The 16056-nt window shown below is 39.1% G+C and overlaps 1 protein-coding gene across 2 annotated transcripts in view; it reads right to left on the bottom strand.

Moving 5' to 3' along the window:
- cntfr (ciliary neurotrophic factor receptor) overlaps positions 1-16056 on the bottom strand; it is a 227207-nt gene that overhangs the window by 38926 nt on the left and 172225 nt on the right. For both annotated transcript variants that reach the window (XM_036595220.1, XM_036595221.1), the window contains exons 4-6: positions 12527-12644; positions 10117-10283; positions 3381-3544 (exon numbers count right to left, since the gene is read on the bottom strand). In XM_036595220.1, coding sequence (XP_036451113.1) covers positions 3381-3544; positions 10117-10283; positions 12527-12644 — 449 coding nt within the window. The remainder of the gene's footprint in view (positions 1-3380; positions 3545-10116; positions 10284-12526; positions 12645-16056) is intronic.

Below are 16056 nucleotides of genomic sequence, written 5' to 3'. Positions count from 1 at the left end.
TTAAATGAAAAATTGTATGATTTTATGTGTGTACAACTTTTCAAGGCTGTGTTTGTAGCTTTTCACCTCACACCACCAATGATTCTCTTTCTTTCTTAATGATACTATTTTGAAGAAATTTTGAAAAAGTTGGTGGAATTCCCCTCTAAGCAGGTCAGCATGTTTAGCTCCTACATATTGCAATTCAGTCAATATATCAATGCATCCAAAACAGTAGACACAGCAGCAGACACTGTCGCACATGCTAACCATACACAGTCAACCAATCATTTACAGTGAAGTGTTCTCTACAGCATACATTCGCCTTTGAAACTGCACGCAAGCTCCAGCTGTCCATCCATCAGCGATGTCTGTGTCATTCCCTCATTCCTCAGCAGAATGGATGGCTTCCTACACTCCAGCCTGGCTCTTTCATCTCTCAAAAGCCCTCTTACAATGATACAGTGAGTGTTAGCACATGTGAGGCACGACTGAAACGAGGGCCCATGCAAAAGGGGTGAGATGCCCACTTTAAAGCCAAAGCAGCTGAACATCCTTCAGAAAGCTTCCTGATAGTTAATAAGCTCTTACGTGAGCTCTTTAGACTCTATGGCCCACAGTTCAATTCCTCACCTACATAACTGACATATTTTCACAGTACTTACTGAATAATTGATAGTAGTTAATAAGCATTAAGAAGTCTTGAGCTTCTTAAAGGGGAATTCCAAAATGATTTTTCAAAATGTATGCATAATTAAATGGTTGATGTATGATGTAAACAAAGTCATTCAGTGGGATTTGATGTGAAATGCTCCATTCTAGAGACGCTTACCAAGTACATAGTGGTGAATTGTGGTGGTGATAGGAATCAGATGTCTGAAGAGTTAATGCCTCTAAAAGCTCCCTCACAGAAAGTTATTACATGAAATGAATATGAATACATTGTCTGATGACCTATACATTGTTTTGTGATAGCTTAGAGATAAGATTATGGCTTAAAATGTATTTTTAAAGCCAGTCATGGTATGATGTACAGGCATGGAGTTGTACAGCAAAATAGTACTCAAAGAAAATATACTACAATTTTACCACCATAAACATTACATATAAAATGGTTATAAGACACATGTAGGTTCACTAGTGGTTTTGCATAGTAACTGACTTTGTTTACAATGATTGAATTGTGAAAAAATTAGTGGAATTCCCCTTTAAAAGCTGAATAATACACTTGCAGTTTAAAAGGTCAGGCTCAGAGCTGTAGGGGTGAATGTACACTTGAATAGGCCTTAGCTTTAGTATCATAAATCATTCCTTTTAAAATGAACTTGTGTCAAGAATGCTAGTGGCATCCCTACTCCACCAGCACTGTGCATTTACTTCAATGTCTCTGTGGCAGTGGTCGATTTTTGCGAATCGTTTTTGTTTAACTGATGCTAACGAATCTTTCCTCTCAGTAGGTTCCCATATTGATCCTAGCTGGTGGGGAAATCACTTGTTTTTGTGCACTGTATAGAATGCCTCGAGGCAATGCAGGCCTCACAGAAACAATCTGTCAAACAAAGTCAGCCAGTGTTTCATTTGTCAGATTAGGAGACGTCAAGAAAGCAATTACCAGTTAGTCGCACAGAGGAAACCTCAGAGATTATTGTGGAAGCAGGTGCAAGATCAAGATTGTATAACCCCTCATCACCCACGGGTGGTGGTGCATTTTCAAAAATCTCCACCGTAATCCTACCAATTTCAGTTTTGTTTACTGTCGAGTCCTAAACGCCACCTGTGTGATTTGCTGGGTGGAATAAAATTTGCAGAAAAGTCCAGATCTGCTATCTAACATACTTTTCCTACCATAAAAACCGATCAGATCTCATCAGAAACATCCTGCTCGCAGTGCTTTTGCTTCACTTTGGAAGCACACTGCACCAGCTGAGATTTCTACTGTAAATCCTTCAGGCTCTGATTGGTCTAAGGCCTTTGACTAACTTCTGGATGGGCCAACCGGATCTTAAAAGCTTTTGAAGGCCTCTTAAAGGAGGGATTATGGACTCAAGAAGTTTTCTCAAGGCATTTGGGAGGCGCATCTGCAGCAGTGACTGGAAAATGAGACCATGTGACCACTGTTTTCTGACCACTCTGTGAACCCGGCATGAATACTTAAGCAAAGATGACATCAAATTTGAGGGGAATGGTTGCAGAGATGTGTGAAAACAAGGAGTGATTGGAACTGTTCCCTTTAAACTCTCCTTCTTGCACTAGCTATGTTATTACATTACTGCTTCTTCTGGACTGTTTTATGAGTTACTCCAAAAAAGGAATAATTTACAAAGAACTTATTACTTCTTTCAAATTGTAATGGGATCACCTTGTTTATACCTTCTTGGAAAAATCACATAACCAAGATTACATACACACTAAAATGATGGTACTTCAAAGGTTCTTTAGTAAGAAAACAGTTCCATATAGAACCATAAACACTCAAAGAACCCTTTGCATGATTAAATGGATCTTTGCATGGTGAAAGCGTTCTTCAGATTGATGAAAAATGGGCTGTAAATGGTTCTATATAGAACATTTTGAAAGTGGTTCTATATAGCACCAAAAAGGGGTCGTCTATTATTACAAGCTTGACATCGTAACAATAGAAGAACCCTTTTCAGCTTGAAGAACCCTTTCACAGTGCAATCATGCTTTTTGAGTGTTCATGGCTCTTTACAGAACAATTTTCTTATTAAAGCACCTTTGAAGAACCATTTTTAAGAGTGTAGCAAAGTATAAATGCATCTGTTTCTTCAAGCTGCATATTGTTGTTTGGTTCAAATCCTTCATTTTTGTTGTTTTTTTTTTAATGTTTTTACATATTTTGAAAAAATACCAACTGCTCTTTACATTGCATGAAAACTTCATGATAAATGTACCTACAGAAATGGTCCAAAACAACTTGGAATAAAATCTTTTTATATTAAAAGTTATGAGCATATTTTTCTTCTCATGTAAAGTTGTCATTTTCCAGATAAAAGATTTTGTACCTCCAGTGACAACATGCAGCTCAAAGAAATAGAAACATTACTACTTGGCTCAGCTGTATTTCAAGTGCATCTCAATCCTCTTCCTGAAGTGTTTGAGCAATCACATAGCCATCCCAAGACGCATGAATTGGCTTAGTGTAGATATGCTTTTGGACACTCGTACTGTGTGGTCCAGTAAACACTGGCCTTTTCTTGTGTTTTGCAGTAAGGCCCTAGAGGAACGTTATTTGGTTCTGCTGTATGCTTGTATATGGATGGGATGACAGTAAAAGGCTTTGTGACTTCATTTTACAGTGTGTATACAATGAGACTCCAGTAATGACAGAACAGTGAAGGCATGGTAAACGCAGAGAAAACACAGAACACAGTTGCACTCACATGTTGCCACTGGTCTCTGATGAGCGGCCTGTAACGGAGGAAGTACTTCAGGGGGAAGGAGTCAATGTCCGGCCATGTGGACGGGCTGCTCCAGGTCACCTCCAGCCGCCGGATGTTGTTGGGTATGGGTCTGGCCACCACCTTCTCAGGGGGGTCTGGTTTCACTGTGAAAGGATCAGGATCATAATGAGTATCTTGGGCTACATAATGAGTATCTTCACATTACAGGGTTGAAGTAGCACTAACTGCGAAGCAGATGTGATTTTGTCAGGATTGCATAAACACAAATATGAGATTTTTTAAAATCTGATTTGATCTGTTCTCCTAGATCAGATACATATGCAATACATGGCCATGTGCATGTACTGATCACAGTCAGATTGGAACTGATATATATCTCTATTTACATCACATTTCACTTCTATGCACAGGCGTGAAAATGAAGCCTGAACCTGTGACTGGACAACAAAGCGTGACTGCCCTGAACCTGCTCACACCACGGCAGACTGGCTGAGAACTGGTGACTTACTGTGCTTTGTTTCTAGCGGCATTATTGTAATATTACATCTGATATTATATGTGTGTACTTGTGTACTGGACTTGTTTTGTATTACTTCATGTATTTATCTGAAGTTTTTTTTCTTCTTTTCCTTGATCAATGTTAAACTGACGGGTGCCATGTGGGTGGGGGATGGTGGGGGCTTGGTGCTCCATTTCGCTACTTGTTCTTTGCCCACCGTATGTGATAGTAATATTTTGGAGAGTCATCTTGAAAATAAAAACATTTGATCACAAAAATTACAAACAAATCTACTATATTAACTATATCAATCTACTATATCACTCATTAGAAAACTGCCTGCTAATAAAATTAACCCAAAATTGACCCAGAACTCATTTTTCGGTACTTGTGGGGCTCAGCTCAGTTAACAGACATCTAGAGCATACCTCAATGTGGTCATCATCCTGTATTACAGCACAAACTAACTTAAAAAAAAATAATAAATCAAGGACGATGGAATGACAGTGAGGTGAGGCTTGTGATGATTGTGAAACTGGCCGATGATTAATAACTACATAAATTATTGTGATTAACTGTTTAATTGCCTTTTATGTTTGCATCTATTCAAGTACAAGTGTAAAGTGGCCAAATTGAATATATGATATAAAAAAAAAGAGCAATAATGTTAAACATCCCATATCAACTGAAAAATAAATTTCCCTTTTTTTAATAAAAGACGTAGTATGTAAACACAAGCAGCGTTCCAAAGCCAACACTGCAGCCGAGGTATTTCTCGCCCGCTACGTCGTAGCAGGCCATTACAAAGTGAAGGATCCTTTGAATACAGCTTAGAAATACAGCCTACGTTCTAAGTGATTTCATAGACACATCTGATGTATCCTTCTAGTTCCCTCACAAGTTTTGCGCCGCTCATGGTGACGTCACCATGCACCCTCGTTAGGACTGTTCCATTTGTGTGACCAATAGACTACTAAGTAGGAGTCTTCATAGGACAGTCTACCGAGGATCCGCACTGATAACGAATATAACAATAATGTAGGATATGAAGGATCAAACAGGTGAAAGGCTCCGTAATGTAGTGTCAGCAGTCGCTCACAAAGACTTTCATGTCACGGCTCATTAACGTGATGTTCTTTCATGACTAAGGTCTGTTCTGTTAACGCTAATGACAGACAGGGGGCGCATACTAACATGAATGTGAAGCGTCAAGGCAGAAAGATCGCATCTGGGCAAAACATTGGATCTGAATGTAGCCTTGATGTTGCAGTGCTGATTGAAACGCTGTTACAGAATGGGCTACCACAGGGGATTAGCGCAAACAAATAGCAGTAGAAAGGCGCTCTATTAGAAAAAGGGGAAATATGCACGAGACAATGGTGACTAACGTCCCTCTTCCCCGCTGAGGGGAAAATGTGTTTGACATAATACGCACATCTTTGTGGGAAACCACATCGCGACACGTCTCGAGAAAGTCTTTAGAGAAAAAAAACATCTCTTGAATGTGGGGGGAGTCTTTCTGGGCCGCCCTGTTGAGCCGAGGGTTTATGGGAAATGGGCAGAGTGCAACAGAGTGGTCTTTCTCTTTCTCCCTCCCAGTGGTGGCTGAGGATCAGAGTGTTTGCTCTGTGGTTTAGCTTCACACATGCACCCACACACACGCACACACACACAAACACACACAAGGACAAAGAGATGCCCTGAGCTCTGGGGTGAGTTCCATCACTCCCTCCTCCCTCTCCTGCATCTTAACTATTCATAGTAGACACACAGTTGGCTTAGATTTATATGCCGAGTCCTGACCTGGCATGGCTCAAGCGCTCTTTACGACTCCAAAACACTACGCGGATGTTGTTTAAACCCACTCCGGGACAAATACATGACTAGCCTTCTCTCAGCCTCCTTTAAGCTTTAATGGAAAAGAGGGGAGGCACGGCTTGCCCCGCACACAAAAAAACTCAATGAATGCATCACTGACCGAAAGAGTAAATGACCTAACAGGGCAAACATGGCCGGGCAGGGCTGTGTAAAAGAATGCAACAAGTCAAAATAGCCTCTTTTTATACTCGCTAAAAGGGAGACTATATAGAAAGTGCTTGTTACGTTAACTGTGTGATCTTTACTTACTTAAAGCTACACTGTGTAGGTTTTGGGGATTCGGAGACCTCTCTGGTGGATATGTGTGATTGCACTCAATGTGCAGAAGAACATTTTATGAAGTCGTTTGTGCTTCAGACCCCTTCCCCAAGTGAACGAATCTAATGATTGCGAGTGCATTGACAGAGAATTCAAAGAGAACTCAGTCAAAACTTGGTGATGGACGTGTCGTCAGAGGATGCGAGTGAATTATCTACTACTGTCATCATATCAGTATAATGTAGATTTTGCATTTGAGACCTTAACATCGAGCCAGACCTTCTTTTTGAGCTTGTGTGTGTGACGTTAATTCATAAAGACATATGACGTATGACCTGCAAAATCTGACCCAATACTTTTAATTTTTAGATGATTATTTGAGGCTTTACAGGGTGACTTGCAGCAATGCAAGCACATCATATTTTAGAGTTTTCTTTTTTTTCCTCATGACTCAATAAAACTTCTTTTTTTAATTTTAACATAAAAATCTTCAAAAAGCTTTGAAACTGTCCCTCCAATATGCCCTTTGGTCTCTCCTAAGGGTCCTTCATTTCCATTTTTTTTGTGGAAATCACCGTCAAAACTTACATTCATCAGAGTGAAGTAGACGGGGAGGGGTGGAGCTTATGCTATGCATAAGCACAGATTTATAGTGCTAGACTGCCAGTGGCGGGTATTGAAAATTTATTAATTTATTTATTTTCTAGCTTATATTTGTCTAAGCCAAACAAATTTGTGTAGTATGCAGTGGTGAACTATGACTATCAGAGCTAGGCCTTCAGTTTTGGCCATGAAAGACAAAACTCAGCCAAAAAAATGGGGAAAAACTCATCTTTAAGACAATGCTAATTTCTGTTAGCGCCCCTATGGGATCCTAGTAATATATTAGCACTAAGCTAACAGGTCTTCATGTTCTTTGGCCATTCTAGATTAAACAGAGACATCTTATAAAAGGTACTCAATGTTTGATTTAAAGCATGTAACATGTATTAACATATATCTTACCTTGTATGTTGCAGTTTTACAGTAAAGTCATTCAGTGAAGAGCCCTGCCATAGAGCCGTGACTGTTTTCCATTTCTAACAACTGGCTGAAATGCATCTGTCAAGCTAACCCTCATATTTACAGTCAGTGATCTAGAGCTTCCAGAGTTAAATTTTTTTCTCATGAAATTAATCAGACCAATTGTAAATCAAAATGTGTTTGATTAATTCCGCTGTCACTTCCTAATTATGTTAGTGGCTGATCTGATTTGTTAGGCCTTCTGTTGAGCTCCTGAAGTCCTAGGCAGTGAGAGAGCTTACTTGGCTGTATCTACCTTGATAGCATGGAGAAAAAAATCCTGATTGGACAATTTTCTGTTATAAGAATTGTTTCTAATCAAGACTGAATAATGAAATAAGAGTACTAATACAATACTTACACAGTTTTAAGACAACAAGCACGATAATCCTATTAAGTGAATAAATGCTCTGTAGAATCAATACATTTTAACAATATATTTAACAAAAACTTAATTAGATCTTTCTCATAACCAAAAATCTCAAGTCTGTAAATATTTATTATTCCACTCCGGTTTACAAACATTAAATGTAAAATTTTTTTCCTCTATTATCATATTACCAGAGATTATGCTACAGCAGCAGTAACCTGTTGTATGTGGCAGTAGCTACTGTAGGAATATTTTATTCCATTGCACTCACTTTCTATTGCCAGACCATTTCAGTGCATGAGGACCGCACACGGTTTCATCAATATGTTACCTAATTGTCTCTGAAACGTACACTAATCATAACTCACTTTTGGAATCAAATCAAATTTGACTCCCAAAGCCGTGGCCCATTTAAAAAGGGAGCCTCCTTTCCCCCATAAATCATCCCTATCACTAGGAGGCAAATATTTCTACAGTTAATCCAGTAATCCAGATGGCATTAGCATTTTTATTACTATCAAGCATGCATGTAGCCATGCATGTAAACACTTCATTTAGTTGCCGGGAGCCTCGTTATTTTTCTCCCTTATTGGATTTTTTTCTTCTTCTTCGCCTCACAAAGAGCACACATTCACTTCCTTCTCACTGCAAAGGGTCTGGGTGGTGTCTCTCAGCTCGACAAGGAGAAAAATTCGGCCATTCACAGATGTCTGTGCAACTGACAATATGAGCCAGATGTTTCGGCCACTTCCATTCTCTCACTCCCCTCCAGTAAATGATTACAGGGCTATTCTCAGGCTGAGCATGAAATGCAGCCCGAGATGCCAAACATGATTTGAGTAATTCTCATGGCCTGCTGTAGATAGCGGCACTCTCTCGCCAGCTGCCCGGCCTGGGCGGGTTGTGTTTAAACATGAACTGTTTGTGTTGATGTTTACAGAAAGACTGCGTTCATTTGGTCAAACGCACACATCACTTCATACATCAAAACAGTTTTACAGTCAATAAAATATACTTTTAGCTATTTTGGTACTTCGCAAATCCTTTCCTTTGTGTTGTATATGTGAATGCAGGCTTAAGGGCTTTCTATTTTAGGGGTGCCCTTGCGAAGTGGGTGAATTTGAACTGTGTGAACTGTGGGACTGTAGGTCTGAAATAAATACATATGATAAAAAGGAAAGCAACTGAAATTTGTGTATAGGGCTCACATTTATAGGAATACTGTAATAACCTGGGTAGTTCACAATCCCAAAAAACCTACAAAGCAGAAGAGCAAATATCAGCACAATGACATCTATAGCTCCTCTTTGATGAATGTGTATATAAAACAAACAGTCAGAAAATTGACTATTTTGGGGTAAAATGATGGACTTAGGGTTCTGTCATTGCTTATATGATGAGGCTTAGTTGTAATACTGCCTTTAAACTAACCCTGTCATGTGGAGGCTATATTTTAGCCCGGCTTGCTCTTACTGGGAGTTATTTATATGTTTGAAAAGGTGCTAAATTCCACTGAGAGAAAGATTAAAATAATATCGGTGGGAATTCTGCATCTTATATACACATATGATGAAGAATATGAGGATATGAGAACATTACTAAAAGCACATTCTATTTGAACCTGTTTAACTACATCAAATATTCATGTTATGTTTTACCATGTGTTAGTTTATACCTCACTCTCCCCTAGACATGACTTTGAAGTGGAAGAAAACTGTTTTCCTTTTTAATAACACACGCCGTTGTGGTGTCTGCTCGTTTTCCATTGTTATTTTTCCTACATTGTGTTGTGTCTATGTTGTTGCTGGGAATGGGCCGTGGATTGCCTTCAGCAAAGCATAAGAAACAGTATTTCGTCATTGGTTTATGCTGGTCTGGTGCTGGTTTAGCTGGCCACCCAGTATGGTCATAGTAGTTGCCCAGCAAAACCAGCATATGTTGTGCTTTGGACGCTGGTTTGCTGGTCACCTACCATGACCTGGTCTCTGTTTTTTTTCTAGCAAGGGTAAATCACAGTATTTTAACTTTTGATACTTTCTGATACTTTTGCAACATGCTTAACAAGTTCAACGTGCTCAGAGAAGAATGCTAACTGCCAATTTTGTTACATCAGCTAACAGATGCCCATGCTGGCTAGCATTGCGCTAAGTGATGGGGAGAGGAACAGGACAAATCCTACCCACCTAGAGAAAGTGAAGCCAATCATGCAGTCCCTGGTCATGGATGGCTTTTGCTTTGCCAGGGATCAATCTCTTGACAATAGAGCCAAATGCATTGAAAGTTGATCTACATTACATACTTTTAAAACAGTACTTTTAAAAATGGCTAATTTTGTACTTTATATAAATTAATGAGTAAAAGTCTTCTAAGTTTACCTGATTCCTACTATACCAAGAGTATCTCTACATTCACTCAAGTACAAGAGTTTTGTGCTGTGTCCACCACTGGATAAAGTACACCTAATCCAACTAATCATCTCTTTACAAAGCCTTTCCTTGAGTTGAAGTGGGTGTGTTACAGCAGGAAAACACTAAAATGTGCAGGACAGTGAACACTACAGGAACATGGCTGGGAATTAACAACCTAACAAAGGAAAATGACATGGAGAGACAGAAACTCTCCAGAGAAAACATGAATAACGTTAGTACCCATGGATGACTCCTCGAAACTGGTGGCTGTGGACGCTTTTCCCAGTGCATTGACTGCTGTGACATTGACCCTGTAAGGAACACTTGAGAACAGTTCTGGAAACTTCACATGGCACCGGTTCTTATGGACTTCATCCCTCTTCACTTCTAGAGACCTCTGGTTGTGTCTGGACAGAGAACAGATGAAAAGGAAGAGCAAAGGTGATTTGGTCATCTTAACCATAGAAAATAGAGGTCAATGGTAAGTTGGTTATATTAACAGTTTAAAATAAATTCAAAGGACCTGTATGACCTGGTCATATTAACCAGTTTTAAAAAATATCAAGGGTGATTTGATCATCATCACTGTTGAGACAAAACATTTTATCTCCATTATTTGTTGTTTTTCACTTTTTTTTACATTCTTTGAAAACACCAACTGACCTGTACATTGGATCAAAATTTCATGCCAAATGGATCAATAGAAATGCTCCAAAATCACTTAAAATACTTAGATAACTATTAACTTACATTAACTTTCATTAAAAAATTTAAGTTTGCAAATTTTTGACTGCTTAAAATAGAGATCAAAGGTGATTTGGTCATATTGACCACATAAAATAAAGATCAAATATAATGTGGATCTATTAATCATTTATAGCCTGCATTTAGAGTTTTAGCTTCATAGTAGCTCATGAGTCATTCATAGTAATTACTAGACAATAAGTTTAAAGCTTAACAACTGTATAACAAGCCTAGAGTTTAAGTGGGTAAAGATATCAATTTCTAAAGTTAGATGATTGTAAAGTATGGCAACAACAAAAGCTTTCAATTTTTAACACCTCTATTAAAATGTACAACATACACACTCACCATACTATCTGATATAAAACTCTAATAGAAGTGTTGATTCTGCAGTGGCTGAGATGCTGTTTGGTCAGTTTTTGTTAAACATTCTATAATAAACTATTTTCAAATCATTTTGCGGGCGATCCCTTAACATTTTTCCACACTGTGGGGTGTTCAATTAAATCTCAGCTCATTTTGCACCAATGGGATGTTTTGCTGCAGCGCTGGAGACAGGAATAGATTTGCTGAGCTGGAGAGTGCCAGGAGCTCGCCCCCAGGGTGCCATCTGGCCACACGTCTGGGCGCCCAGAGTATCTTTACACTTCTTCTGATATCAGTTCCTAGCCCTACAGCAAGATGACTGGCAAAATGTTCAGTTCCCAAGAGTGAAGGATGATCCGGGCGTCAGAAGTTCTGACGGTGCAAACGTTCAGTTTCATACCATCGTTTATCTCAGCGTAAGGGGAACTGAGCTTCATCACATATACAGTATAATCTTTTAAAGATCCTTAATGAGCAAAACTATGTCCCACACCATAATACCTTAGTAATTACTTACTTATTTGTTAATATTAAAGGTTAATAAAGGCCATTTTTATCTAATTAACCATTTTTACACCGTGAGTTTAAAGTCACACCAGGAAATCTGTAAGGGAGCATAAGTAGGGAAATGATTATTCAAATGTGACATATTGGCCGTAGAAAATTAATGAGGAGCCGTCTGCTGCGAAATTGCCTACTGACATTTGTGATCTGGTTCAGCTTTTAAAAAATGATCCGAAAAGAGCTCCGGGCACGACGTGATTCCGTGACATCTAGGCCGTCTCTGTAAAGCCCTGTGTGAGCCCTGTGTGATGCACCAAATTTGAGTAATTAAGCACAAGTTATTTCTGTTGTGCACCTAGCACTTTCTCTGAGCTACATGGGCACAGAAAGAAAGTGAGCTAGAAAGAGTAAGTAAAAGAGAAAGAAAGTGCTCTTGTCCTTGTCTTTGAGAATTCTTTGGGGACTTTCGGTTGAGAGTCCATTCTCACTGCCCACACTTACTGCACAGCTAGACAGACCTAATCAGCTTTGGCCAGAGAAAGCCTGACTGCATAGATCATTGATTCAAGCAAGCTTTCCTTACAGGAGAGAGAGAGATGGAGGGAGAGTAAAATAGGAAGATGGAGATGGAGAGGGCAATAAGATAGGCAACAGGAAATAGAGACAGTAGAGAGAGAGAGAAATAAGGAAAGAAAAGGGAAGTTGAAGGTGGAGAGATAGGGACTCTATGCAGAGAGAGAAAGGGAGAGAAAGAGAGAAAGGAAGAGAGATGTAAGAAAAGAGAAAGAAAGGAGGAAAAGAGCAAGCATGAGGAGAGAGAAGTACTAAAAAGAAAGAAAGAAAGAAAGAAAGAAAGAAAGAAAGAAAAAGAAAGGTGAGAGAGGAAAAAGAGAGGGAGAACGAAAGAAAGAGATGGAAACAGATAGCAGAGAGACAAGAGCAAAAGATAAAGACAAATAGAGAGAAATGGAGAGTGAGAGAAAGATGGGGGAGATTAGGAGACAGATGTACATAGACAAATGACGAAACATCTTACTGGACGTTGACTTCGAACTCCGTGGGGATGTACGTGGGATGCTGAAGATGCCAACTGCAGTAGAAGCCCTTGGGGTAGGTGTTTGATCGGCACGTCACCTGCGGTTCCCTCGGAGGAACTACCAAAGAGAGATAGGGAGGGAGAGAGAGTGGAGTAAACAGAAAGAGAGAAAAGAAAATAAGCACTTTGTCAACCCCACTGCATGCCATCAAATAACCACCTATGATCCTAAACATCAGTCCCAGAGGCCTTGTAGCCTCTGGCTGAAGGCACTTTAGCAGCCATTTCACTGACAGAATAGAAATAGACTAAGACATTTTACTAAAAATGGAATCAAATATTTTCCCTGTAAACCTGTTATCACATTAACTAGGACACTGTTGACTCTCTGTGTGAAATATTGAACTCCGCGTTGAGCTGCTGGTGAGCAATTAGGGTTGAAAGCAGAGTTACCCAAGTTGTAGTTGATCAATCAAGACATGTCTGGCATCAGATGTTTTGCTTTGCTTTGAATTGCACTCTTATTTCAAATAAACTTGCTTCTGTGGTTTCTTACACTATATGACATATAACATGTTTTAGTCCATTTATTGCATACATTGACCTTTTATTTACACAGCCGTTACTGAGCCATAATATCAATAACTGAATATCAAGCCCCCTCCCATTGGCTTGCACGTAAACCCGCTTGTCCCCTTCCCCCAACCACAGTCGGAGAAAGATGATGTAGAAGAAGAGTGGAAAGAGTAGAGGAACGGAGGAGAGGAGGGTAAAGGGGGGATGTAATAACCGCCCCATTCCTCCTTCCAGATTAGGGCCTTTTCTTGCGCCACCACTGGACCGTGCCCTCCAACCGCCAAAATTGAAAGTGATGACTCGGACCAGTTGCCCTGGTGATGCATAATATTAGCCCTCAGTTTTCTTTCCACCCCAGACACGGGGCTGAAATGCAAGAGGGTGGCTTAAGCCGGGACGGCTGGCAGGTTCTTCCCTTCTCCTTCCCTTTAACACTGCCCCCCCCGCAGGGCCCCCACCAAAGCAGCGGCCGTAAGAAACAAAGCCGCTTTTAAAGCTCACCTCTCAGCTCCCCCTTTGAGCTTTGATTACACTAAACACAGCACTGAGCGGCCAGCCTCCATGGCCCTGCCCCGCCGTTTGATAACAGAACGGCTGCCTTTAAATGCGAGGCCAAAAGGAGAGGAAGTGAAGCCGGGCTTTGCCACAGCGCTTCCAAATGTTTGATGTGAATGTGTGCTTATCACGTCCGCCTGACCAAATAGGGCAGGTTCGTATTTGGATAATCCTGAAGGATATTTGGAAGATATTCGTGTGAGCCAATTGTTTATTACAACACATTATTTGGTGCCATTTGTCAATGTCAGATAAATCATTCATAACGATGATAGCCTAGAACCATGTCAGCTTTTCATAAAAAGGGCCTTCAACTGATTTTGGGTTTGTCGATGTTTGTTATTCAGTGAAAAAAAAGACCAATTGGATGGAAATCGGGGCGGCACGGTGGCGCAGTGGGTAGCGCTGTCGCCTCACAGCAAGAAGGGCCTGGGTTCGATGGGTGACCGGGGTCATTTCTGTGTGGATTTTGCATGTTCTCCCTGTGTCTGCGTGGGTTTCCTCCCACAGTCCAAAAACATGCAGTCAGGCCAATTGGACGTGCTACAATTGCCCCTAGGTGGGTGTGTGTGTGTGAATGTGTATGTATGTCTGTCTTTCTGCCCTGCGATGGACTGGCGACCTGTCCAGGGTGTATCCAGAAGGATAAGCGGTTTAGATGATGGATGGATGGATGGATGGAAATTGTTTGAGGTTAAATACGTTAATATATTTACTGATGTAAATACAGCAAAAGACAAACATATATTAATAAAAAGTATGATGACGAATATACTAACATGATGTATGGCGTACAGATGTAAATATGTATATACAGTATGTACTGGTGTAAACAGGCTAAAATACTAATAAAAAGTATGATGTACTGATGTGTGCTGCACCTACAGTAATATACAGCATGATGTTCTGATGTAAACAGGCAAATATACTAATATTCAATATGAAATTCTAATGTAAAAAGAATGAAATACTAATATTCAGTATGATGCAATTGTTTAAACAGATTAAAATACCAATGGACAGTATGACCTACTGATGTAAACAGACTAAGATACCAACATACAGTGTGATGTACTGATGCTAATAGACTTATAAGCTAATATACAGTGTGATATAATGCTGTAATTAGACATTTATTAATATACATTATGACATTCATGTAAATTGATCAGTGTACTAAAATATACTATAGATAATGTATGTATTATACTACATATAGAACATTATACAGTATGATATACTGGTGTAAACAGACCAATATACTAATTTAAAGTATGATGTACTGTTGCATACTATTCATATAAATATACATCACGATGTACTGATGCAAACAGACTTATATAGTAATGCACAATATAATGTACATATGTAAATATACTATTACACAGCATTATGTCCTGATGTAAGTAAACTAATATACTAATATACAGTAAAATGCACTGATATAAATAGATTATTATATGAAAATAAATAGAATAATATACTAATATGCAGTATGACATTCTGATGTGAATAGAATAAAATACTTATATACAGTATGCTGTACTGTGCAAACAGACTAATATACTAATGCACAATGTGATGTATTGATGTAAATAGACTAATATACTAATATATAGTGTGACATTCTGATAGAAATTGAATACAATACTAATATACAGTATGATGTATTGATGTAAATAGACTAATATGCAGTATGATTTACTGATGTAAATAGTCTAATATATCCTTTAAAAGATACTAATATGCAATATGTACTGATATATTGATTTTAACCAGACTTAACTTACTAGACTTTAAATAGACTAATTTACTTGTATATAGCATGATGCACTGATGTCAGTAGAATGATATACTCTTTGACCCCCATGCATCTGCCATAATAACAATAAACAATTTTGGTAACACTTTATTTGGATGGTCCACTATAGATGCTTTGTAAATGCTCAGTCTGTCTTTAAGTAACATTCAACTAAAGATCTATTAAATTCAACTGAACTTCAAGTTCAGTGTGAAAGAGTTTATTCAATCTATCCCTAACCCTAACACTAACTCTCACCTCAAGGCAAAATCTACACCTACTCCTAAACCTAACCCTAACCCTAACCGTTATGTTGTCGATGATCAACTGGGTATCACCAGAAAGTTTGTTAATGATTTAAGTATCTGTAGACCATCTATACGGGACCAACCAAATAAAGTGCGACCACAATTTTAGAAGTGCAACACAGCAAAAAATGAAAAGTAACCCTAATGCAGAACCCAAAGCAAAACACAAACAATTCTGTGAATCTCTGTGCTTTTGTTATGCCTTCCAGATGACCCCAACGGCTCAGTTCAATAGGCACTATTGGCGAAATCGATCATCAAATGAATTACAGGCTTTTGATGAGCCAACC

The sequence above is a fragment of the Colossoma macropomum genome, unplaced genomic scaffold (genome assembly GCF_904425465.1).
Source record: "Colossoma macropomum unplaced genomic scaffold, Colossoma_macropomum, whole genome shotgun sequence".
NCBI lineage: Eukaryota > Metazoa > Chordata > Actinopteri > Characiformes > Serrasalmidae > Colossoma > Colossoma macropomum.
Note: the sequence above shows the minus strand (reverse complement) of the source record. Positions and strands in the feature narration are given on the sequence as shown.